We start from the raw sequence: 27,800 nt of genomic DNA on the forward strand, positions 1-27,800 counted from the left end.
AAAGTTCTTATAAGGACTGGTAACTTGGTATAGGGTGCTACGGTACATAGGCTTGAGTGCGGTACAGTCTGCTGTTCTGTAAGGACCGCTATCGGTCCACAATAGATAGGGTTGACGTGCACCACTGCTGACCGCTGCCCTATACTGCAGCAGTCCTTCAGCGGTATAGGGACTGACGTACAGTCTGCTAAACACTAATACACAACCTGCTTGGTCCACAAAAGTTCTTATAAGGACTGGTAACTTGGTATAGGGTGCTACGGTACATAGGCTTGAGTGCGGTACAGTCTGCTGTTCTGTAAGGACCGCTATAGGTCCACAATAGATAGGGTTGACGTGCACCACTGCTGACCGCTGCCCTATACTGCAGCAGTCCTTCAGCGGTATAGGGACTGACGTACAGTCTGCTAAACACTAATACACAACCTGCTTGGTCCACAAAAGTTCTTATAAGGACTGGTAACTTGGTATAGGGTGCTACGGTACATAGGCTTGAGTGCGGTACAGTCTGCTGTTCTGTAAGGACCGCTATAGGTCCACAATAGATAGGGTTGACGTGCACCACTGCTGACCGCTCACCTATACTGCAGCAGTCCTTCAGCGGTATAGGGACTGACGTACAGTCTGCTAATCACTAACACACAACCTGCTTGTTCCACAAAAGTTCTTATAAGGACTGGTAACTTGGTATAGGGTGCTACGGTACATAGGCTTGAGTGCGGTACAGTCTGCTGTTCTGTAAGGACCGCTATCGGTCCACAATAGATAGGGTTGACGTGCACCACTGCTGACCGCTGCCCTATACTGCAGCAGTCCTTCAGCGGTATAGGGACTGACGTACAGTCTGCTAAACACTAATACACAACCTGCTTGGTCCACAAAAGTTCTTATAAGGACTGGTAACTTGGTATAGGGTGCTACGGTACATAGGCTTGAGTGCGGTACAGTCTGCTGTTCTGTAAGGACCGCTATCGGTCCACAATAGATAGGGTTGACGTGCACCACTGCTGACTGCTGCCCTATACTGCAGCAGTCCTTCATCGGTATAGGGACTAAGAGTTTTGTCACAGGGTCATTTAAAAAATGACAGGCAGAGGAAGAGGCAGGCCCTTCCGCAGGGGTGGTAGGGGTAGGGCAGGAGCAACAGGCTTGAGCCAAAGTGGGAAGTTGCAGAAGGTGCGTTCAATTACTTTAAAGGATGCACCAGACTTGGTTGAGTGGCTCGCTCAGCCTTACTCTTCTGCACCCTCCTCATCCTCTCGATCTGCACCCTCTTCTTCACTCTCTGCTATGTGCACCCCCAAAGACACTACCACCAACAACACGACCACCACCACCACCACCACATACCTTCCGCTTGAGTCACTGGAATTATTTTCCGATCCATATCAAGAGGACATTTCTGATGCGCAGCCACTCTTGGTATTGGATCAGGAAGAGGAGGTAGCAACAAGCGCTACTCAGCAGTCTGACGACAGTACCCAGATCAGCCCAAGGAGGAGGTTGGTCCCCGGTGTTGCTGCCTACTCCGAGATCTCTACTTATAGCGGTGGGGAAGGTGACGTTGATGATGACGTGTCTAGTGATGTCACGTGGGTGCCCACAAGAGAGGAAGAGGAGGGGAGTTCAGAGGGAGATATGGACCAGCAGATAGGGAGGAGAAGCAGCAATGACTTACATTGCACAGCAGGGACAAAGCAGACTGCAAATGTATCAGGAGCGAGTCATCGACCATGTACGGTCACATCTGGCGCTCCCAGGACACCGGCACATGGCTCCGCAGTGTGGGCTTTTTTTAACGTGTCCGCTGCTGACAATAGCGTTGCCATCTGCAATCTTTGCAGTCAACGCGTTAGTCGCGGTAAGCCCAATACTCACCTAGGGACGACCGCCTTAAGAAGGCACATGAGCAGCCATCACCGAGCCCAGTGGGAGCAACGGAACACACAAAGCCACACTGCAGGCTCTCACTGTCCAGCCTCGTCTTCTACTTCTCCTTCTCCTCTCTCCTCACAATTGTCCTCCACTCCACCTTCCATCACGCCAAGCTCACATTTTTCTGCAAAAAGGCAGGCTTCCGTGGGCCTAATGTTTGAGCGTAAAAAAATGATGACGCCGGATAACCCTCTTGCCCAACGGTTGGCGGCTGGCTTGTCAGAACTCATAGCCCGCCAACTACTGCCATATAAACTGGTGGACTCGGAGGCCTTTCGCAAATTTGTGGCCATTGGAACACCACAATGGAAGGTCCCAGGAAGGAAGTATTTCTCAGAGAAGGGCATCCCAGAGCTATATGGCCATGTTCAGCGGCAAGTGAATGTATCTCTGGCACACAGTGTCGGTGCCAAGATACATCTGACCACAGACACGTGGTCTAGCAAACACGGGCAGGGAAGGTATATCAGTTTTACTGCCCACTGGGTGAACCTTCTGACGGCCGTCAAGCATGTAACCCGTGGCACCCGTGTAGATTTGGTTTTACCGCCACGGATTGCATGCAGGCCTGACTCTTCTTCTCCTCCTCCTACTCCATCCTCCTCCCTCTCCTCCTCAGCTGCCTCCTCCTTTTCCGCTGCTAGCGTCTCTTCCGCTGCACCGCCCAAGCTCCCCAGAACCTATTCCACATGCCAGGTGAGACGTTGCCATGCCGTGCTGCGTCTGTTGTGCCTGGAAGCAAAGAGCCACACTGGCCCGGCACTCCTTTCAGCTTTGCGTTCACAGGCAGATGAGTGGCTAACACCGCTCAATTTGACAGTTGGTAAAGTGGTGTGTGACAACGGTGCCAATCTGCTTAGCGCATTGAAACAGGGCAAAATCACGCACGTGCCGTGCATGGCACACGTCTTAAACTTGGTCGTGCAGCGATTCCTTGTCAAATACCCTGGGGTCCAGGACATCTTGCGGCAGGCAAGGAAAATCTCGGCCCATTTCAGAAGATCTTACACGGCCATGGCTCGCCTTGCTGACATTCAGCGGCGACACCATCTGCCGGTCAGACGTCTTATTTGCGATTGCCCGACGCGATGGAACTCAACCTTCTATATGCTTGATAGGCTGCTCCAGCAGAAACGTGCAGTTAACGTCTACCTGTATGAACTCTGCGAAAGAAACGGTTCTGGGGAGCTGGGTTTTTTTTCACCGCGCCAGTGGCTGCTCATGCGCGACACATGCAGACTTCTGCGGCCATTTGAGGAGATCACCAAACTGGTCAGTCGCAGCCATGGCGCCATCAGTGACATGGTACCTTATGCCTTCTTTCTGGAGCGTGCATTGCGTCGTGTCATTGATCAGGCTGTGGAGGAGCAGGAGCGGGAAGATGAGGAAGTCGCAATGCTGGATGAATTCCCAGGGGGGGCTACTCTATCTGAGACAAGTCAACAACAGGAGTCTGATGAGGAGTCAGAGGAGGATGGTGCCGGGGCGGATGAGCAGGAGCAAGAAGAGCATGCTTTAAACCTTTCTGGGATCCCTGTTGTGCGAGGATGGGGAGAGGAGAATGAAGAGGACGACATTATCCTGGATGATGAGCAGGAGCCAGGCCACCACACCGCTTCCACTTTAGTGCAAATGGGGGCCTTCATGCTCCAGTGTTTTAATAGGGACCCCCGTATAAAAAGCATGAGGGTCAAGGACCAGTACTGGGTGGCAACGTACTTAGACCCCCGGTACAAACACAAAATGGCGGAAATGTTACCGCCGTCGCAGAGGGCTGTCAGAATGCAGCACTTCCAGGCCTTGCTTCGAGAAATGCTGCATTCTGCTTTTGCGTGCGCTGGCAGAGGAGCAATTCCCACTCCCAGAGAAGGATTTGCGGGTACCAATCCAACAGCGCCTGCAAGAAGAGGCCGGTTTGAAGATGTGTTGGTGACTTCGGATATGAGGTCATTCTTTCAGCCGACCCATCGACAGGTGTCATCCGGATCCAGCATCAGGGAACGCCTAGACCGTCAGGTGTCCGACTACATTGGGTTAACGGCCGATGTGGACGCTCTGAGGAGTGATGAACCCCTAGACTACTGGGTGGGCAGGCTTGACCTCTGGCCAGAGCTTGCCCAATTTGCAATCGAACTGTTGGCTTGCCCCTCATCCAGTGTCCTGTCCGAAAGGACGTTCAGCGCAGCAGGGGGGATTGTGACCGATAAGCGTACTCGCCTAGCTCACGACAGTGTTAACTACCTCACATTTCTAAAAATGAATGAGGCATGGATCTCGGAGGAATTCAACACATGTGACCAGTAGACCATGTATATGTCTATAAACTATTTTTTTAATCAAGCACACAGACCTTCTTAATTCATTTGGCTCACTTCCTTGACCCAAAAAAGCACACCGTACTATATGCCCCTACCCTCCTCTTTGAAGAGGTTGAGCGGTGTCATATTTCTACTGGGGCTGCTTATGATATCCCTGTGCTGTGCTGACTTCCTCCTGGGGGTTCTTATTATGAAGGGATCACACTATCCCTGTGCTGTGCTGACTTCCTCCTGGGGGTTCTTATTATGAGGGGATCACACCATCCCTGTGCTGTGCTGACTTCCTCCTGGGGCTGCTTACGGTGCTGCTGTCAGTGCTGTATGTCACGGTGCTGCTGTCAGCGCTGTATGTCACGGTGCTGCTGTCAGCGCTGTATGTCACGGTGCTGCTGTCAGCGCTGTATGTCACGGTGCTGCTGTCAGCGCTGTATGTCACGGTGCTGCTGTCAGCGCTGTATGTCACGGTGCTGCTGTCAGCGCTGTATGTCACGGTGCTGCTGTCAGCGCTGTATGTCACGGTGCTGCTGTCAGCGCTGTATGTCACGGTGCTGCTGTCAGCGCTGTATGTCACGGTGCTGCTGTCAGCGCTGTATGTCACGGTGCTGCTGTCAGTGCTCTGTATTACGGTGCTGCTGTCAGATGCCTCTATCACGGTGCATGTGTCATTCCGGTATGTCACGCTGCTGGTGATCATCTCCTGCACCCTCTTCTTTGCCTACCCTGGTCCCTGACCTTCCCTCTCCTCCATTGCCTTCATTAGCTCCATAGTCCTGAATTGTTAGAACAATTTCCCAAATAAAATAAAAATGCTTGTAGTTATCGATCCCAAATTCACCTCATACATGTATTATGTCATTGTCCAGATGGTGGGACTACGTTTTACCCCCTAATAATTACCACGTGGCCGCAAATTCGACATGAAGGTTTGCAAAGTTCGCCTCCCATTGAAGTCAATGGGGCCCGCGGCGAACGTTCGGTTTCGCGAACGTTTGGGTCCGTTCGCATTTCGCTTTCGCGAAACGTCCCGTCGGAAGTTCGTCCATCACTACCCAGGACATCTTGCAGCAGGCAAGGAAAATCTCGGCCCATTTCAGAAGATCTTACATGGCCATGGCTCGCCTAGCTGACATTCAGCGGCGACACAATCTGCCGGTCAGACGTCTTATTTGCGATTGCCCGACGCAATGGAACTCAACCTTCTATATGCTTGATAGGCTGCTCCAGCAGAAACGTGCAGTTAACATCTACCTGTATGAACTCTGCGGCAGAACCGGTTCTGGGGAGCTGGGGTTTTTTTCACCGCGCCAGTGGCTGCTCATGCGCGACGCATGCAGACTTCTGCGCCCATTTGAGGAGATCACCAAACTGGTCAGTCGCAGCCATGGCGCCATCAGTGACATGGTACCTTATGCCTTCTTTATAGAGCGTGCATTGCGTCGTGTCATTGATCAAGCTGTGGAGGAGCAGGAGCGGGAAGATGAGGAAGTCGCAATGCTGGATGAATTCCCAGGGGGGGCTACTCTATCTGAGACAAGTCAACAACAGGAGTCTGAAGAGGAGTCAGAGGAGGATGGTGCCGGGGCGGATGAGGAGGAGCAAGAAGAGCATGCTTTAAACCTTTCTGGGATCCCTGTTGTGCGTGGATGGGGAGAGGAGAATGAAGAGGACGACATTATCCTGGATGATGAGCAGGAGCCAGGCCACCACACCGCTTCCACTTTAGTGCAAATGGGGGCCTTCATGCTCCAGTCTTTTAACAGGGACCCCCGTATAAAAAGTATAAGGGTCAAGGACCAGTACTGGGTGGCAACGTACTTAGACCCCCGGTACAAACAGAAAATGGCGGAAATGTTACCGCCGTCACAGAGGGCTGTCAGAATGCAGCACTTCCAGGCCTTGCTTCGAGAAATGCTGCATTCTGCTTTTGCGTGCGCTGGCAGAGAAGCAATTCCCACTCCCAGAGAAGGAGTTGTGGGTACCAATCCAACAGCGCCTGCAAGAAGAGGCCGGTTTGAAGATGTGTTGGTGACGACTTCGGATATGAGGTCATTCTTTCAGCCGACCCATCGACAGGTGTCATCCGGATCCAGCATCAGGGAACGCCTAGACCGTCAGGTGACCGACTACATCGGGTTAGCGGCCGATGTGGACGCTCTGAGGAGTGATGAACCCCTGGACTACTGGGTGGGCAGGCTTGACCTCTGGCCAGAGCTTGCCCAATTTGCAATCGAACTGTTGGCTTGCCCCTCATCCAGTGTCCTGTCCGAAAGGACGTTCAGCGCAGCAGGGGGGATCGTGACCGATAAGCGTACTCGCCTAGCTCACGACAGTGTTAACTACCTCACATTTCTAAAAATGAATGAGCCATGGATCTCAGAGGAATTCAACACATGTGACCAGTAGACCATGTATATGTCTATAAACAATTTTTTTAATCGAGCACAGAGACCTTATTTCTTCATTTGGCTCACTTCCTTGTCCAAAAAAAGCACACCGTACTATATGCCCCTACCCTCCTCTTTGAAGAGGTTGAGCGGTATCATATTTCTACTGGGGCTGCTTATTATGAGGGGCTCCCACCATCCCTGTGCTGTGCTGACTTCCTCCTGGGGCTGTACCTCTGCTGTGCATATTTTGAGGTGCTCCCACCATCCCTGTGCTATGCTCATTATGAGGGGCTCCCACCATTCCTGTGCTGACTTCCTCCTGGGGCTGCTTATTATGAGGGGCTCCCACCATCCCTGTGCTATGCTGACATCCTCCTGGGGCTGCTTATTATGAGGGGCTCCCACCATCCCTGTGCTATGCTGACATCCTCCTGGGGCTGCTTATTATGAGGGGCTCCCACCATCCCTGTGCTATGCTCATTATGAGGGGCTCCCACCATCCCTGTGCTATGCTGACTTCCTCCTGGGGCTGCTTACGGTGCAGGTGTCAGTGCTGTATATCACGGTGCTGATGTCAGTGCTCTCTATCACGGTGCTGCTGTCAGTGCTGTATATCACGGTGCTGGTGTGAGTGCTTTATGTCACGGTGCTGATGTCAGTGCTCTCTATCACGGTGCTGCTGTCAGTGCTGTATATCACGGTGCTGGTGTGAGTGCTTTATGTCATGCTGCTGATGTCAGTGCTCTCTATCACGGTGCTGCTGTCAGTGCTGTATATCACGGTGCTGGTGTGAGTGCTTTATGTCACGCTGCTGATGTCAGTGCTCTCTATCACGGTGCTGCTGTCAGTGCTGTATATCACGGTGCTGGTATGAGTGCTTTATGTCACACTGCTGATGTCAGTGCTCTCTATCACGGTGCTGCTGTCAGTGCTGTATATCACGGTGCTGGTGTGAGTGCTTTATGTCACGCTGCTGATGTCAGTGCTCTCTATCACGGTGCTGCTGTCAGTGCTGTATATCACGGTGCTGGTGTGAGTGCTTTATGTCACGCTGCTGATGTCATTCCCCTTTTAACGGTGCTGTTGTCAGATCACTCTATCACGGTGCAGGTGTCATTGCTGTATGTCACGCTGCTGATGTCAGTGCTCTCTATCACGGTGCTGGTGTCAGATGACTCTATAACGGTGCAGGTGTCATTGCTGTATGTCACGCTGCTGGTGATCATCTCCTGCACCCTCTTCTTTGCCTACCCTGACCTTCCCTCTCCTCCATTGCCATTATGCGCTCCACAGTCCTGAATTGTCACAACAATTTCCCATATAAAAAAAGAATGCTTGTAGTTGTCGATCCCAGATTCACCTCATACATGTGTTATGTCATTGGCCATGTGGTGGGACTATGTTTGCACAGCTATTAATTATTTTGTGGCTGCAAATTTGACCTGTAGGTTTGCGAAGTTCGCCTCCCATTGAAGTCAATGGGGCCCGCCGTGAACGTTCCGGTTTGCGAACTATCGGCCGCGTTTGCGGTCCGCGTTCACGAAACGTCCCGTCGGAAGTTCGTCCATCACTACTTACAGGGGGGTTGGATGTGTGCTGGGGGATGCTTTGCGAGGGGAGAGGGCTAGAGCTAGCAAGGGGGGTGCCCGGATATCTGCTGGGCAGGGCTGGACTTACCATTGGACTTGACTGGGCTCAAGCCCATGGGCCCGGCAGGCCCCACCGAGATACATAACCGAGTGTACTCGGCTCCGCTCCTCTCACAGTCACGCCCAGTCCCGCCCTATGATGGACATCACAACACAGGGACCGGGCGTGACTGTAAACTGAGCCAAGTACACTCGGCTACTCTTGGCTCTGCTCTGGACTTCGAGAGGACCCTCAGCCACCGAGAGGACCCGAGAGCCGCCGAGATAAAGAAGACTATGTATCTCAGCAGCTCCATTTTTAAACTTCAAGTCTGCAATGACAAGGCTGCAAATGACACTGGGGCAAGGCTGCAAATGACACTGGACAAGGCTGCAAATGACACTGGACAAGGCTGCAGATGGATGGGCAAGGCTGAAGATGAACACTGATAAGGCTGCATTGATGGGCATTTAAATGTAAGTTTTTTCCTCAAACTTCCCTCCTAAAAGTTTTTTTCCTTAAAATTCCCTCCTAAACTTGGGGTGCGTGTTATACGCTGGCGTGTGTTATACGCCAATAAATACAGTAATGTATAGAAGGTAGGGCCCGAAAGTGACCCAAGCCCAGGGGCCGCCACCACCCTAAGTCCTGCCCTGGTGCAGGGGGGCACACACTGGTAGGGGAAAGGACTTGTGCTAGCGGGGGGGGGAACAAATATGTACTTGGGGGACACTTTGGGAATGGAGAGAGCTAGAGTCAGCAAGGAGGGGTCAGATATGTGCTGGGGAGTGCTTTGGGAGGGAAGAGAGCTAGTGCAAGATGGGGGGTGGGGGTGTTCTTTTGGTGTTATTTAATCATCACAGGGGCTTTTAATTTTTTGCTATATAAATGAAAATATACTGAAAATTTAAACAAAATTTAAAAAAAAACAAGCTTTCCTTAATTTCTGTTAAAAAATTCGTATTTTTTTTGTAACAGTTTTTTGGACATTTATTTTACGTACTGTAACCAGAGCAGTGCAGCATCATCATATGACTAGTGTGGCAGTAATCAGGGTCACTGACTGGTGAATGTATGTAAAATAAATTTTAAAAAAAATTAAATATTTTTTTACAATTTTAAATACTGTAACCAGAGCAGTACAGTGTCACAATAATGACGCTGTATTGTTCTGGGGAGATTATGAGGATTTTTTTTTTTACACTATGATTGCCTATTACAGTGATAATCACTATTATCAACAATCATTTTAATAAATGATATCCATTCATGTGCCATTGTGTACACTTGTGTAAGCTGTGATTGGCCACGGCTACAGTATCTCACAAAAGTGAGTACACCCCTCACATTTTTGTAAATATTTTATTATATCTTTTCATGTGACAACACTGAAGAAATGACACTTTGCTACAATGTAAAGTAGTGAGTGTACAGCTGGTATAAAAGTGTAAATTTGCTGTCCCTCAAAATAACTCAACACACAGCCATTAATGTCTAAACCGGCAACAAAAGTGAGTACACCCCTAAGGGAAAATGTCCAAATTGGGCCCTAAGTGTCAATATTTTGTGTGGCCACCATTATCTTCCAGCACTTAACCCTCTTGGGCATGGAGTTCATCAGAGCTTCACAGGTTTCCTCTTCCACTCCTCCATGATGACATCACAGAGCTGGTGGATATTATAGACCTTGCACTCCTCCACCTTCCATTTGAGGATGCTCAATAGGGTTGGCCAGTCCATCACCTTTACCCTCAGCTTCTTTAGCAAGGCAGTGGTCGTCTTGGAGGTGTGTTTGGGGTCGTTATTATGTTGGAATACTGCCCTGCGGCCCAGTCTCTGAAGGGAGGGGATCATGCTCTGCTTCAGAATGTCACAGTACATGTTGGCATTCATGGTTCCCTCAATTATCTGTAGCTCCTCAGTGCCGGCAGCACTCGTGCAGCCCCAGACCATGACATTCCCACCACCATGCTTGACTGTAGGAAAGACACACTTGTATTTGTACTCCTCACCTGGTTGCCGCCACACATGCTTGACACCATTTGAACCAAATAATTTTATCTTGGTCTCATCAGACCACAGGACATGGTTCCAGTAATCCATGTCCTTAGTCTGCTTGTCTTCAACAAACTGTTTGCAGGCTTTCTTGTGCATCATCTTTAGAAGAGGCTTTCTTCTGGGACGACAGCCATGCAGACCAATTTCATGCAGTGTGTGGTGTATGGTCTGAGCACTGACAGGCTGACCCCCCACCCCTTCAACCTCTGCAGCAATGCTGGCAGCACTTATACATCTATTTCCCAAAGATAACCTCTGGATATGATGCTGAGCACGTGCACTCAACTTCTTTGGTCGACCATGACGAGGCCTGTTCTGAGTGGAACCTGTCCTGTTAAACCTGCTTTATGGTCTTGGCCACCGTGCTGTAGCTCAGTTTCAGGGTCTTGGAAATCTTCTTATAGCCTAGGCTATCTTTATGTAGAGCAATAATATTTGTTTCAGATCCTAAGAGAGTTCTTTGCCATAAGGTGCCATGTTGAACTTCCAGTGACCAGTATGATAGAGTGAGAGCAATAACACCAAACTTAATACACCTGCTCCCCATTCACACCTGAGACCTTGTAACACAAACGAGTCACATGACACCGTGAAGGGAAAATGGCTAATTGGGCCCAATTAGGACATTTTCACTTAGGGATGTACTCACCTTTGTTCCCAGCGGTTTAGACATTAATGGCTGTGTGTTGAGTTATTTTGAGGGGACAGCAAATTTACACTGTTATACAAGCTGTACACTCACTATTTTACATTGTAGAAAAGTGTCATTTCTTCAGTGTTGTCACATGAAAATATATAATAAAATATTTATAAAAATGTGAGATGTGTACTCACTTTTGTGAGATACTGTATCACATGGTACAGGGGCGCTGTGATTGGCCATGTCTGATCACTGTGACCAATCACAGAAATCACAGTAGTACACAATGAATGGCTATGAATGAAATCCATTGTGTACTATTGACATGTGATCACTGTGATTGGTCACAGTAATCACAAGGTACAACAATCTGTGTCCAGTGGACACAGCAGATGACAGATTATGCAGGTGTGCGGCTCCCCAATCAGCATCTTCCCAGGCATGCGCACAGCCCAATCACCCCCTGTGGAGAATTTTACCCCCTGTTTAGACCCCTAATGTTTCACCAGCACCCCCTAATAGGGGTTCCTAAAAGAATTGTAAAAAAGGAAAAAAAAATTGAAAAATAATAAAAAGTAAAATAATAAAAATGAAAAAATACTGACACCATCCACTGCCCTACTGACACCAATCTCTGCTCTACTGACTCTGTCTATATACACTGACAGAGTCACTAGAGCAGAGATTAGGGTCAGTAGGGCAGTGGACAGTATATATATATATATATATATATATATATATATATATATATATATATATATATATATACATATATATGCACACACACAAGAATATGTGTTTGATCTTTGGGGTACATACCCTAATGCAATAGGCTGGGCACACCTATGAGCATCTTCATTGTCAGCAGCATACGTGGCTCCCAGTCCTGCTCCCCCCCCCCCCCCCCCCTCCTCTCCCAGTCTAAGTACTGCTGTATAGGGATAGCAAGAGGCTGATGCCAAACTAAGTTCAGGTACTTACACTAGCTGCAGTTAAATACATGCATTGATAATTTATTATTATATATTTTCATTAATTTGTGTCTTTTTTTTTTATACAAATGGAATAGGGATTGCTAGTTCAAACCTGCTTTATTTTTATTTTTTTCACACTGTTGAAGATATGAAAAAGATAGTAAGGTTTTTATTTTAAACAGATAATGTAGGAGATATGAAAAAGATAGCAAGGTGTCTATTATAAACAGACTATGTGTAAAGCACAGTAACCCATTGAAACCAGTAAAGCAAAATATATGAATATAGCCATTGGACTTTGCGCTGCCATAGTAAACATGTCCATTAGTGTCTACTCTCAGGAAGCGTGGTTGTTTTTTGGGATCTTATTGTGTGGGTATGTCAGTGTATAGTACATTTTGTTATTTTCAGGTCCCCTTTATAAGGTATACTTCTATACCTTATACCTTATATGTTGTCCGTATATGTTGGATTGTTTATTAATAAAACTTTTGTAAAAGAACATTATTTTTTTTTTCCTGCTTATTTCTTTTACAAAAGTTTTATTAATAAACAATCCAACATATACGGACAACATTGGGATGGTTACAATTTGTAAGAAACAGACATAAAGTCAAAAAAAAAGGGGGGGGGGGGATAAATAAATAAATTTTAACAGAAGAAAAACCAGGATAAATTATAATAAAAAAAGGGGGGGGCATAGACATTAACCTTACTCAAGTCACAAACATAATGGCCCAGGTCAATAAGAATATAAGGAAGAGTCCAAAAGCCGCTTTTCGGGGTATAATGATATTCCTGCTCATTTCTATTACTTTGCTCTTCAGGAGCCTTGTACAATTTTATGTACATCAAATGCAGATGTCTTCCATTCTCCTGATTGTCTGCTTGTTTTAATCTCATCATATATCTACAAAGACAATATAACCTAGGCATGTCTGAATTACTGCATTCATGTGGATAATACAATATCACAGCAATTAGACTCAAAACATACCTGTGATCAAAGCTTTCCAAATGATTCTGCCATGCTCAGTCTTTGTTTTCTAGAACAAACACTCTGACTTTGTACAGTCTCAAAGAAACTCAACAGGGAAGAGAATATCAAAAGGTTGGAATTAGTGGTGGATTGTGAAATGATCATAATACATAAGCTGTTAGAGAGCAGCTTGGTGGTTTGCTTCCCAAGAACAACCCGTTGGAACAGAAACTTTCAAAAAAGCAAAAGTGACTGTGTGCCTGTACGCAGTACAGTGCCTTGAAAAAGTAATCTTACCTTTTGAAATTTTCCACATTTTGCCATGTTACAATCAAAAACGTAAATGTATTTTATTGGGATTTTATGTCATAGAGCAGTGATGGAGAACCTTGGCACCCCAGATGTTTTGGAACTACATTTCCCATGATGCTCATGTACTCTGCAGTGTGGTTGAGCATCATGAGAAATGTAGTTCCAAAACATCTGGGGGGCCAAGGTCCGCCATCACTGTCATAGACCAACACAAAGTGGCACATAATTGTGAAGTGGAAGGAAAATGATAAATGGCTTTCAACATTTTTTTACAAATAAATATGTGAAAAGTGTAGAGTGCATTTGTATTCAGTCCCCTTTACTCTGATACCCCTAACTAAAATCTAGTGGAACCAATTGCCTTCAGAAGCCACCTAAGTACACCTGTGTGTAATTTAATCTCAGTAAAAATACAGCTGTTATGTTCTGTGAAGCCTTCAAACGTTTGTTAGAGGACCTTAGTGAACAAATAGCATCATGAAGGCCAAGGAACACAACACACAGGTCAGGGAAAGAGTTGTGGAGAAGTTTAAAGCAGGGTTAGGTTATAAATAAAATATCCCAAGCTTTGAATATCTCACGGAGCACTGTTCAATCCATCATCTGAAAGTGGAGTATGGCACAACTGTAAAGTAAGGCGACTTGAAGATCATTTCAAGGGTTCCTCAGGGGTAAAAATGTTGAAAAAGACTGCTCTAAGACAACCTTGTCTAATACACATTATACAAAAAAAAAATCAAGCTAACTTTACTGTTTAGTTTTTTTAAATTAATTAAAGTGTATTTTTTCCCCCAAAAATTGCATTTGAAAGACCGCTGCGCAAATACATTGTGACATAAAATATTGCAACAACCACCATTTTATTCTATAGGGTCTCTGATAAAAGATATATATATATATATATATATATATATATATATATATATATATATATATATATGTTTCTAGGTAATTTTCTAGCAAATAAAAAAATATATTTAAACTTGAAACCAATAAGTGCCATAAAAAGGTTTAGTCTTTAAGTGGTTAAACTGCCCTCATTTACAGACCTAAGATCATCCCTTTGATCTAAAGAACACAACGTTACAATTTTTATAGTTAGTTCAGTGGTTGAGGAATGTTGTAAAACTTGGCAGACTGCCTGTTTTTTTGTTTTGTTTTTTGACAGCCGTCGGCTTGAGCAGAGAACCCTCTGCATAAAATCGGGAAAATGCTTTGTTAAGATCGTAAGTTGTAAAGAATCACGATCTTGATTCTTAATGATTGTGCAGCTCTAGTGTACAGAAATATTTTCCTATAGGTTACTGTATAAATATCATACTTATTACATGTTTTGTATGTCCTTGTTTTTCTTGTTTTAAGGACATGAAATGGATTGAGGAGAAGCAGGCACTTTATAAGAGGAATCAAGAGCTACTGGATAAAGTAAGACTTCATCCTAAAATACTTTATAGAAAAACATTTATCTTTTTTCGAGACACAAAGAGTGGAAAACGGTGCAAACCCCATAAATTAAAAGAGGATTTTAATTGTAATTTGCAAAAAAAAAAAATATATATAGTAAAATAATTAATCAAGTGCTCATCAAAGTCAGTCTGGGGATGAAGGAGCGGTGTAAAGCCCTACAGTCCACTTTCTCAAGGCTTGAGAAAGGGGTAGAGCCCTAAAATGCACTGCTAGCAACCTAACAATGCTTTGTGAAGTAATTCTCACCCCAAAGCTATCCAAGCAATCTAGGACATTGCATGTTGCCATGGTTGAGCGGGTCCCACACTGCAGATGCTATTGCCAGCTGATATTTCCATCTCGGAGCCCCACCACTGACCATGGACTGTAGGACGTTATGCTGCTACTACGTTCCCAAACTGCCTTTGATGATGCTCTTTTAATGCACATGGTTTGCACCCTTTTCTTCTCTCTGTGTCTTGGTTCTGGATCTCCCTGGACTTTAGAAGCTCCAGAACCAACCGCATTTCTTATCCTCTTTTCACCTCTGGACTTTTTTTTTTTCGACTCTGATGAACTGAGCTATTGATGCATTGACCATTTATAAAAAAGTACTGTGTACTGTTTCATTTTTGCTCTATTATCTGTCCATTTTTATTCTTTGTCCAGAGAACTACAAAAGATTCCATTGCAACCAGTTAGGACTTATTATTCTCTATAAGATGCTGAAACTGGCTTATGTTAGCTACTATGAGTTACAGCTCTTCATAAATCTTTGCACACACTCAAAAACCTACACTATCTACATGGTTGAATGACCTGTAGTGGTTGCCCAAGGCAATCTGATTCTTGTTTCAGTGTAGCATTAGAACATGGAAGTAAACCATAGCTTGCTATGACAAGAACACTAGTTCTTCCTTTAGACAGTTTGATAAACAAGACCGACTGTAGGATGGGAATGTTGCTTTGTGCAGAAAAAGTTTTCTGAAATGCGCATTTGGTAAAATGAACTATGTTCTTTCCACTGCAGATTAAGCAAATGGAGATTGATGAAGCAAAACTGAAACATGACGTCCAAGATGCAAAGGACCAGAATGAGCTGTTAGAATTCCGAATCTTAGAACTTGAAGTAAGTAATCAAACTGTTTATTTTTTAAGGTGGCTTCTTTCGGTATATGATGTTGGTCCAGACCTTCACAGACTCAAACTAAAACAGTTTAGAAGGTCCTAGCAAATTGGAGTAAAAAATGTGCCTGTCCACACATTTACAATCAAAGAAAACTACTTCTGCATGCTCTGTTATTTTGATATCCAGGGTATACTCACTAATATGGTACTGCAGCACAGTACAGTACATATAACTTATAAAAGTGGGGAGCTAAATACTATCCACCAAGTGAGATGGTGAGATGGTAATCGGGCAAATTCTCCAAGGCAGCTCCAAATGTACCAATCCACAGAAAGTGGGAAAATACAAACTACAAAAGAAAATGGACAGAAACGCATCTAATGCCGCGTACACACACGATCGTAATTCTAGTCGGAAAAAGCTCTGATGGTTTTCCCGACGGAATTCTGATGGAATTTGGCTCAAGCTGTCTTGCCTACACACAGTCACACCAAATTCCGATATAATGCGGTGACGTACAACACGTGCGACGGGACTAGAAAAAGGAAGTCCAATAGCCAGTAGCCAATAGCTTCTGTCTCGTAGTTCAATCTGAGCATGCGCGATTTTTGGCATGTCGGAATTGCATACACACAATCGAAATTTCTGATAGAAAGTTTTTCCGTCTGGAAAATTGAGAACATGCTATCAATTTTTGGCTGGCGGAAATTCGGACAGCTAAATTCCGATGGAGCCTACACACGGTCGCATTTTCCGATGAAAAGCTCTCGTCAGTCTTTTTCTGGCCGGAATTCGTGTGTACGCGGCATAAGTTGGTAGAAAGGTGGCATTCTGACCTCTGCTGTATGGGTTGTGTTCTTCCTATTGATTACCAATGTAAAAGACATTTTTTGCATTGACCCCGGATGAATTGGTGTCTTTAAGGGTTCTCTGAGACCTTAAAATATTTTAGGGGTTCCACTGGGGTAAAAGGTTGAGAAAAACTGCTCTTTGTAAAAAATAAGATAAAGAAGTCCAGCAGGAAGGATGTGCCCTTCACAATGGCCATAGCAGGTATACAGACCCAGTCTGTGAAAACAAGTGCAGTATCTCCCAAAAACTGTACTGTCAGTTTTGGGTGAATGCCCCTAAAATTAGGTCTATGACTCTTGTCTTCTCAGGAGCGAGAGCGGAGGTCACCTGCTATTAATTTCCACCTCATACCCTTTCCAGAAGGGAAGAGCCCCCTCCAGGTCTATTGTGAAGCTGAAGGTGTCAAAGTAAGTAGAGCATTGCCTCTTCTGTATGGGCCAAGTTTTTTAAAGTGTTGTTTCTACTGACAAGTTTGATCCACCTTTTTTAGGACATCATAGTCTGTGAGCTGATGAGAAAGCTGGACATCCTAGGGGATAACGCCGTAAGTGTATGTTCACTTTCTAAATTGTGCATGTTCTAGCGGCTTTATTTGTCGCACACACAAACACAATCTGCTCTAACAGGTGGAGCGTACTGACTGAACGTAAGCTAGTGACTTCTGAGAGGACAACATTGTGGCATTTCACAATCTGCTCATCTTTCTGGAAGCAGCATTCTGCACCATTGTTAATCCTATGCTCAACAAAATGCTGTTTTTTTCTGTGCTACAAAAGTGTTCCTATGTCATCTGCCTTCTTATATTTGAATTTGTAATTCCATACTGGGTGTTGATGATTTGGAGATGATATGCAGTGAAGTTTGTGGTTAAGAAAACTAGATACTACCCTATTTTAAATGAGGATTTTAGGAGCAGCGATGACGTCACTCCCGCGCATGCGCACAGGAGCCGACACTCGCGATCTGCGGCTTGCCCAGTGCGCCTGCGCGCCACTGTCTTCAGGTAAATATCTCCTAAACCGTACAGGTTTAGGAGATATTTCTTGGACCTTCAGGTAAGCCTTAATCTAGGCTTACCTGTAGGTCAAAGTGGTTTGTAAGGGTTTACAACCAGTTTAAGGGCCAGTGCGAGAGGGACTAGAGGTTGTAGAGTTTGGACATTTCCGTGGTGAGGTCTGTTCTCACCTGAGCAGGCCACCTTCTGTTACTTGGGTTCAGGAGTTACTGTATCACAGTAAGTTAAATTCCATGGAGGTTAAAATTCCCAAAGATAGAATATAGATGTTACAATGGGGATAGCAGAAGGGACAATACTATAAATGGGAACCCATCTAAACACACACACAATGGTGAAGAAGAGAGTACATTTCAGTGGGAACTTTGGTAAGCTACCTTGCTGAAAAACCTGTGTAAGCAAAACCAATATGTATGTTTTAAGTATTTTAGGCAAAACCATTGAATTGCCACCTCTACCCAACTGGACAAGTCATTATGAACTGGAGTAAAGAGAGAGTGAGATGATCAAGTAAAGAAAGCTTGCAAGCGCAGAAAACACCTGTTGACCTTGCCTTAATGTCAGTGTCCCTGTAACTTCCAGTGGACAGAACTGAAATCTGATTTTAGCATTCTTACCTACCTTCTGGGAACTGCAAAGCAACATTCCTATATTCAAGCAGGATGAGAAGAGGGGAAGGTGTTTGAAGCCCAATCAAGGAAGCAGCTCTTCCCAGTGCAGTGAACGAGCATTGTCATTATAGGACAGGAAGTATGTTCCTGGCAGAATCTCCAAGTGAAAATCGTAAGCTGCAGTATATTACATTGTTGTTTTTTTAGTTTAGATATACTTTAAGATAAAGCAGAGAAATAATAGAACCCGGTCAAGTTTTTATTGCTACATGGGGTAATAGAAGAAAGGTAATATATGCAATACCGACAGACAGAAATAGAAATTGGTCAGGGTTTCAGCCTCCCCCTTCTAATTATGGGCGGCACAGTGGTGTAGTGGTTAGCACTCTCATCTAGCAGTAAAAGGGTTCACTGGTTCGTATCCCAACCACAACTCTACCTGCCTGGAGTTTGCATGTTCTCCTTGTGCCTGTGCGGGTTTTCTATGGGTACTCCAGTTTCCTCCCACACTCCAAAGACATGCTGGTAGGTTTATTGGCTTCTGTTCAAAATTGGCCCTAGTATATTGAATGGGGACCTTGAATTGTGGGCTCCTTGAAAGTAGGGACCAATGTGAGTGTGCAATGTACAGGGATAGGGACAATTGTAGACACTCACTCAGGATGGACTGGTGTCTTTATTCACCCTTAGTAACTATGTACTAATAATAATGGTAAAATCTAAAAGGGGTCCTAATGTTTCATATTTTGGTTGAAAATACACTATAAAGCTTAACTCAAGACTATTTTTTATATAATGGGGAGGTATAACAATCAATACAAGGGTTTTATTTCTAACTTTCAGGCCGCGTACACACGGGCGGACTGTTCGCCCAACTTTGTCCGCTGAACAGTGTTTCAGCGGACAGTCCGCTCGTGTGTGGGCTTCAGCGGACAGTTTCAGCGGACTGTTTGATGAACAAAGTCTTAGGCCGCGTACACACGCGCGGACTGTTCGCCCAACCTTGTCCGCTGAACAGTGTTTGGGCGGACAGTCCGCTCGTGTGTGGGGCTTCAGCGGACAGTTTCAGCGGACAGTTGGCCGAACAAGGTCTTACGGAAATTCCGAAAAACTGTCCGCTGAAACAAGGTTTCAGCGGACTGTTCGCTCGTGTGTAGGCTTGTTCGGCCAACTAAGTCTCGCGCATGCTCAGAAAGGATTTCCACGTCGGAAGGTTGCATTGCAGTGTATAGGACGTCGTATTTTTCGTCCCGTCGTACGTGCCGTTCACGTCATCGCGCACGGTTTCAGCAAACTGTTCGTCCGTCGTGTGTGGCCATGTCCGTCCATGCTAAGTTTGAGCGGACTGTTCGCTCAAACTGTTGGACGGACAAAGTTGGGCCAACAGTCCGCGCGTGTGTACGCGGCCTTACGGAATTTTCGTAAAACTGTTCGCTGAAACTTGGTTTCAGCGGACAGTCCGCCCGTGTGTGGGCCAGTCCGCTGTACTTTCGAAATGAGCGGACTGTTCCCGCCCGGAGAAAAGTCTGCTCATTTCGAGCGCGTCTCCAGGTAGGCGGGGCCCGCGAAGGAGACGTCGCGGGCTCCGCCGCCTGGTATGGACTTAAAGGGGAACTCCAACGCCGAAAAAAATCGGCGTGGGGGTTCCCCCAAAGTCCACAACAGACCCTTGTCCGAGCACGCTACCCGGCCGGCCAGGAAAGGGGGGCGAGCGAGCGCGCCCCCCTCCTGAGCCGTACCAGGCCGCGTGCCCTCAACATGGGGGGTGCCTTGGGGAAGGGGGGGCCGCGCGGCCCCCCCACCCCAAAGCACCTTGTCCCCATGTTGATGAGGACAAGGGCCTCTTCCCGACAACCCTGGCCGTTGGTTGTCGGGGTCTGCGGGCGGGGGGCTTATCGGAATCCGGGAGCCCCCTTTAATAAGGGGGCCCCCGGATACCGGCCCCCCACCCTATGTGAATGAGTATGGGGTACAATGTACCCCTACCCATTCACCTGTAAAATAAAAGTACCCAAAAAAAAACACAACACACGAGATAAAATATTTTATTGCACAGCTCCGGGGGTCTTCCGTCTTCGGGGGTCTTCGCGCCGGACTCCTCCGCTATCTTCTTGTAGCTCTTTTGCTAGCGGAGGAGTCCGGCTTTCTTCCTCCCCGCCGCCGGCCTCTTCTCCCGACTTCGGGGGTCTTGTCCCCCTCTTCGGTTCTTCTGCCGGGCCACCGCGCCTTCTTATAGCTCTTTTGCAGGCGGTGGCCCGGTCTTCTGTCGCCGCTGTCGCCGTCGCCTTCCGTTCTTCTTCTTCTTCTTCTTCTTCTCCAGGAGATGTTGACACGTCGCTCTCTCCGGCCGGAATGCCAGAGCCGCGCTGCGCGGCCACTTATATAGTGACAATGGGGCGGTGTCACATGGTATATGTCACATGGGTTGGTCACATGGGTTGATGTCTCATGGGGACTATGACATCGTAAGGGGGCGGGGTCACCATGTGACCAACCCATGTGACATATACCATGTGACACCGCCCCATTGTCACTATATAAGTGGCCGCGCAGCGCGGCTCTGGCATTCCTGCCGGAGAGAGCGACGTGTCAACATCTCCTGGAGAAGAAGAAGAAGAAGAAGAACGGAAGGCGACGGCGACGGCGACGGCGACAGCGGCGACAGAAGACCGGGCCACCGCCTGTAAAAGAGCTATAAGAAGGCGCGGTGGCCCGGCAGAAGAACCGAAGAGGGGGACAAGACCCCCGAAGTCGGGAGAAGAGGCCGGTGGCGGGGAGGAAGAAAGCCGGACTCCTCCGCTAGCAAAAGAGCTACAAGAAGATAGCGGAGCAGTCCGGCGAGAAGACCCCCGAAGACGGAAGACCCCCGGAGCTGTGCAATAAAATATTTTATCTCGTGTGTTGTGTTTTTTTTTGGGTACTTTTATTTTACAGGTGAATGAGTAGGGGTACATTGTACCCCATACTCATTCACATAGGGTGGGGGGCCGGTATCCGGGGGCCCCCTTATTAAAGGGGGCTCCCGGATTCCAATAAGCCCCCCGCCCGCAGACCCCGACAACCAACGGCCAGGGTTGTCGGGAAGAGGCCCTTGTCCTCATCAACATGGGGACAAGGTGCTTTGGGGTGGGGGGGCCGCGCGGCACCCCCCATGTTGAGGGCACGCGGCCTGGTACGGCTCAGGAGGGGGGGCGCGCTCGCTCGCCCCCTTTCCTGGCCGGCCGGGTAGCGTGCTCGGACAAGGGTCTGTTGTGGACTTTGGGGGAACCCCCACGCCGATTTTTTTCGGCGTTGGGGTTCCTCTTTAAGTCCATTCCAGGCGGCGGAGCCCGCGACGTCTCCGTCGCGGGCCCCGCCTACCTTGACACGCGCTCGAAATGAGCGGACTGTCCTCGTGTGTGGGCGAGTCCGTTCATTTCAAAAGTTGCGCGGACTTAGTACGACGAACTTAGTCCGCTCAAAAAGTGCCGTGTGTGGGCAAGTTCGTTCACTCAAAAGTTTGAGCGGACTGTTTGACGAACTTGGTTTCGGCAGACAGTCCGCCCGTGTGTACGCGGCCTCACACCACTGTGGAGAGTTTTCCTCAATTCCTGCTACTGGGAGCACCATACAAGAAATGAGGAGTGTGAGCATCACCACAAAGGACAGACCGAGGCTATAACTCTTCCTATATTTGAGGGAAATAGGAAACTTTGGCTGTTGGGAGTTGGGCTTTAAGTTCCAGTATTTGGAAGGTATAGGTAAGACTATGTATGAACTGACAGGGAGATTCTGAAGTGAAGCTGAATTAGTGGAGGCCATCACATCTAGGGTCATATTTCCCATAAAGTGTTCATGGGCCTTTCCAAAGACAGTTGAGAGTAGAAATCAGCACCAAAATACAACATTTATAATTTTTTTCATTGTCTAGCCATTTTCAGACCCCTGAGGCTAGACGCAACAGTATAACTGATGAGTATAAGGACTTCTTACTGGAGTCCTATAACAGTCCATAACATGCAGCCTACCACAAAAACCCATGGCTAGCTGGCATGGCTGGTAAGGCACAGAACCGGAATGAAAAAGACCAGCCTTTCTCAACCAAGGTTTTGTGGAACCCTAAGGTTCCTCCAGAGGTTACTAGGGGCTCTGTGAGAAATGAGCAATTTGTATATCTCAGATAAGTAACCACTGACTCCAATTATGTTTTTAGTTATCTCTCAGGGGAATTCACAGAGCCCTGAATGGCATTTTTCCCAGTGGCCAACAATATAAAGGAAATGGGGCACTTCACTGACCACCAACGTGAGGGAACACTACCGTTTTCACTATGTGCAGTTCTTGTCTGGCCATTATCAATATCATCAATATTAGGTCATTCATAATTATAATTATTATTACTGAAAATACATTATTAGCAGGAGTTCCTTGGGACCTGGAAACTATTTCAAGGATTCCTCCTTGGTAAACAGTGGAAAAAAAGGTTGAATTAGAATATTGAACTAACACTAGAGTTCTTCACATTCTAATGACAACAGGCAAAACATATGGAGGCATAGAGACTCAAAATAAACCATTGTTAAAGGCCTTGTAGACTGTCTGACTCCCCTTTCCACCTATCTCACAGAATTATGTCTTTACAGAACAGGAACTCTTTTTAATGACTTCATAGAAAACCTTGGTTCGATCTATCTAAGTAGAACTCAGGTTTCAGCTAATACACATTGGAGTATGCAGTGGATCACTCATATGCTCCCAGTTTTTTTCTTAAGTCTAATGATGAAATCTGCACCATTCTCTTTCTATATAGAATTATTTTTCTTCCGTAAATCAGCATGTTAGCTTGATCCTAAATACTGACACCTGCAGAACAGTAGAGGAAACAAAGAGTGAAAGGAGGCATGAAGAGACTCCCTAGATCTCAGTAAGTACAGTTCCCACATAGAAAATTGAGTTTTAGGTGGTCTCTTTGGCCTCTTCTAGTACTATTAGGACTTCTCTGGTCTTGCAATGAAAAGAAAGATCTATTTGGAGAGAGTCCATTGGCATTTTAGGATCAGCAAATGGATGGTTGCCATCAAACCATTTAGGGTTCACAAAATGTGATCTTAACAACATGCAGAACGTATAATTTAGGTATATGCCATATCACGTACCTAGTATGTGATCCGACACTTCCGAATCTAGAGCGTGCCATATGTCGGCGTCCCAGAGCGGCCGCTTTCACACACCCACGGGGGCGCGCAGCAATCATGGCTGCGCCGTGTTGCTAGGACACTGCGCGACCCCGATTTCTGTAAAGATGCCGGTAATCGGCGCTCCTCGCCTCACACTGACAGAGTGTGTGGTGAGGAAAGCTGATCAGTGGCATCTCCTCACAGGGGGCAACAAAACATTTAATCAGGGCAATGATTATCAGTGCCCTGATTACATTATAGCGCCAAAAGTGTCACCAATCAGTGCCCACCATTGCCCAACAGTGCCAGCAATCAGTGCCCACCACTGCCCACAAGTGCCAACAATCAGTGCCTATTAGTGATGCCAGTCAGTTCTGGCTATCAGTCCCGCCTATCAGTGGTGCCCATCAATGCCCATCACTGCTGTCCATCAATGCCCATCGGTGTCACCCATCAGTGCCACCCATCAATCCCCATCAGTGCCCATCAGTACTGCCTATTCGTGCTGCCTATCAGTGTCCACCAGTGTCGCCAATCAGTGCCCACCAGTGCCGCCTTTTAGTGTCCATTTATACCAACTATTAGTGCCCATCAGTGCCACATATCAGTGCCATAAGTGTGGCATATTAGTGCCTCCTTATCAGTGCCACCTAATCAGTGTCCATAAGTGCCACCTCATCAGTGCCCACCAGTTCAGCCTATCAGTGCCCATCAGTGCCGCCTCATCAGCACTCATCGGGGAAGGAGAAAAATTGCTTAATGACAAAATTTACTGACGGGAGCTAAGTAAATAATTTTTTGATCTTTTTTTTTTTTTGTAAAAAAAAAAAAAACCAGCAGTGATTAAATACCACCAAAAGAAAGCTCTATTTGTGTGAAGAAAATTATAAAAATTTGTTCTGGGTACAGTGTTGCATGACCGAGCAATTGTCATTCAAAGTGCGAGAGTGATGAAAGCTGAAAAATGGCCTGGGCAGGAAGGGGGTGTAAGTGCCCTGTAGGCAAGTGGTTAAAGGGCAGAGAAGACTGACCACTACATTGTCCAGAAGAAAATTGCAGGGTTTGAGGAAAAAAATAATGGTCAAAGTAGGGTCAGTTGTTAACTGGGGCCATGAAATAGGAAAAAAGAAATACTTTATTCCATCAAATAAATAATATACCTAAGTGCAATGACTGGCATTAAATATAAAATACTAGCAAAAACCTGGATAAAAAGCTACACTAAAAATCTCATCATGGAAAGATGGTTCTATTTTTCTGACAGATATCAAATCCTGGAACACATTATATAATGATGTCAGCTAGTCATAATCAGATATCAAGTCCTTTACTGCCTGGGATCCCAATTAAGCAGCAGCTCCAGACAACATGTCTACTAGTGGAAAAGTCCTTCATGTAAATCCCTTTCTGTCAGGTTCAAATATATTCTGGTGGAGCTGCTTCACACGGTACATGATCTGAGCCATGCTGGCTTCCTCCTTTGCACCATTGGGTGTAGACGTGGCTGCTGTGGGCTCCATAAAGAGCTTTCATGGAAGAGACAGTCTTAAGCTGGATTCACACCTATGCAGTTTTAGTTCTTTATGCATTTTGCAGATTTGGACTGCAGTCCATTTATCATGGTTTCCTATGGAACACGTTCTATAGAGCAAATCTGCAAAATGCAAAAAGCACAAAAAACGCCATAGGTGTGAATCCAGCCTTAAGCCCCGTACACACGATCGGATTTTCCAACGGGAAATGTTCGATGACAGTTTGTTGGCGGTAAGTCCAACTGTGTGTAGGCTCCATCGGACAATTGTTGTCGAACTTTCCGCCAACAAATGTTGGCTAGCATGTCTTCAAATTTTCCGCCAACAAATGTGTGTTGTCGGACTTTCCAAGGGCGTGTACACACGTCCGTCGGACAAAAGTCCAAAGTACAAACATGCATGCTCGGAAGCAGAAGCGGTCGGTCTTGTAAACTAGCGTTCGTAATGGAGAATTAACATTTGTGAAATCTCCAAATGCAGAGCACAATTCTCTTCTTCTTTAATGGGATAATAATGAAGCTGCTTTGCTGGCAATACTAATGGAGTTATTGCAAACTAATTTTCAAAGGCTTTTTTTTTTCTAGTGATATCAAGAATAATATTATTATGCTTTTTTTAATTTTATTTGGGCAAGTTACCACAACACCATTATCCCGTTTTTTTTAAGATCAAAAATACAACTATGTTGGTGCCCGTTGTTAATTTTACATTGTATTTTTTTTAATGTAACTGCCTACTCCCAAACTGTCATTTGAAGTAAAACACATAGCCAAGTATTATTCTACACAATATTTTTTATTGTGCATTAAAAAAAAAAAAAAAAAAAATTAGACATGTTATCTGCCAATAGAACTTAACCAAAAAGTGCATTCTATGCATCCAAAAATATAGAAAATATACCACATCAAATCATTATTATTCAACCAAACAAATAATGTCAAAGCAATAACTCCAAGGCCAATAATAAATAACACGTTATCTCCTCCGATTCCGCAACATGTCTGGTTGACGAACGGCCGTTCAGAAACAAACTGAAAAACGCTAAATGAAAAACGCGAAATGAAAAGCGTGAATCAACACTCACCAAACTTCTACTAACACGAAATTAGCAGAAGGAGCCCAAAGGGTGGCATTAAGAGCTGAAAAACCATGTAGTACGTCACTACGTTCATGACTGTTGGCCAACATTTGTGTGACCGTGTGTATGCAAGACAAGTTTGGGCCAACGCCTTTCGGACAAAATTCCACGGTTTTGTTGTCGGAAAGTCTGATCGTGTGTACAAGGCATAATGCCTGGTTCACACCTAGGCATTTTTTACTGCTTTTTCAGTTTTGCAGAAACACACTACAGTCCATATAACATGGTTTCCTATGGATGTAGTTCACATCTGTGCATTTTATGGAAAGGGCCAGGGACTTTTTTCTGTTTTTTGGCTCCATAGACTTCAATGGATCAAAAGCATGCATTGAAAAACACAAAATGCCCCTGCAATATGCAAACTGCAACCTGCATAGGTGTGAATCAGGCCTAAAAAAGGTGAAAACTATTGCTTATTATGCTTTTTTGTTTAAAAACCCATTATGCACTGTAACACCAGTGTCATGGGTGCAAATATACTTGATATTTCATTGTAAATAAAATAAAAAACTTTAAACAGTTTTAAATAAACAGCTAAAAATTATAAAACATAGATTTTAACAGTGGCAGCTGGTGGGGTTTTGTTTGGGGTCTGGGCGGCAACCCCTCCCCTGGGCCACCGGTGGAGCGCCACTAACAACTGCCCCTACCCCCCTCCCACAGTGCTGCACAAACCCACCCATGGCGCGGCACTAACACCCCCAGCAAACCACCCCCACCCGCTGTCTGGTCAGTCCTTACCCTGGATGCGGCCATCTTCCTGTCCCTTCCCTTTAGCGTGGGAAAGCTGCCTCAGTGTCCTCTCCTGAAGCAAACTTCTGCGGTGCATCTCCTCTCTGCTTCATATCTGCTTCCCGATTGGCCAGGTGGAGAATCAGTGTTGCAACAGCGAATATTTATGCGCTGTTGCATCACACCTGGGCGGGATCGGAGCGCATCCTATGCAGCCTGAGCCCACCTTATTTTGAAGCCCATTAGAGCCTTTGGCTCGAATCAGGCATACCTCCTAAATCCTAAATGTTCCTGATTTCGAGGGACTGTCCCTGGTTTGGAGGGACTGTCCCTGATTTGGAGCAATGTCCCTCTGTCCCTCATTTTGGTCTGATCTATATAGTTGTATATAAAATGCACTTTTTATCTTTTAAAAAGTGTTTCCCGGTACTAAACCTTCCATCCAAATTCTAAATTGCTGCATATGTTAATTTTAAAAGCCAATATAAAGGAATATTAATGGTAAAAAAATCACTTGTGGATTTAATTAACCTTTTTTTTGGTTAAGTCCCCTTTAAGGGGTGTGGCAGGGGGCATGTCCAATGCCTACATAAGCTTGCTAGTAGGTGCCCCTCATTCCCATCTCAAAATGTTGGGAGGTATGAATCAGGTGCTTAAAAAAAAAACAACCTGCGGCTGTAATTCAGGCGCCCAGTGCCCTGAAAGGAGCGGTACACATGAATAGGGGGTGGTCATGGCTCCCGTGAATAGATTCATGCTATCCCTGAATCTATCCATTGCATATAGGGGGGTGGCCTGGATAGAGGTGGCGGTCCCCGGGCGCCCCTAATGGACAGGCCACATACTGGATTTTAAAATGTATAAAAAAATGCAACAAACCTATATAGTATATGTAAAGTCTGCTAGATAAAACTTGTTCTTTCTATCAGTCAGAACACTTCACGTGGATCTGCTGTA

The 27,800-nt window shown here is 46.0% G+C and overlaps 1 protein-coding gene across 2 annotated transcripts in view; it reads left to right on the forward strand.

Moving 5' to 3' along the window:
• JAKMIP3 (Janus kinase and microtubule interacting protein 3) overlaps positions 1 to 27,800 on the forward strand; it is a 261,757-nt gene that overhangs the window by 154,857 nt on the left and 79,100 nt on the right. For both annotated transcript variants that reach the window (XM_077455553.1, XM_077455552.1), the window contains 4 exons: positions 14,595 to 14,657; positions 15,709 to 15,807; positions 16,968 to 17,066; positions 17,150 to 17,203. In XM_077455553.1, the coding sequence (XP_077311679.1) occupies positions 14,595 to 14,657; positions 15,709 to 15,807; positions 16,968 to 17,066; positions 17,150 to 17,203 (315 nt within the window). The remainder of the gene's footprint in view (positions 1 to 14,594; positions 14,658 to 15,708; positions 15,808 to 16,967; positions 17,067 to 17,149; positions 17,204 to 27,800) is intronic.

Source organism: Lithobates pipiens, unplaced genomic scaffold (genome assembly GCF_037356315.1).
Source record: "Lithobates pipiens isolate NorthernLeopardFrog02 unplaced genomic scaffold, aLitPip1_a1.2 Scaffold_25, whole genome shotgun sequence".
Classification (NCBI taxonomy): domain Eukaryota; kingdom Metazoa; phylum Chordata; class Amphibia; order Anura; family Ranidae; genus Lithobates; species Lithobates pipiens.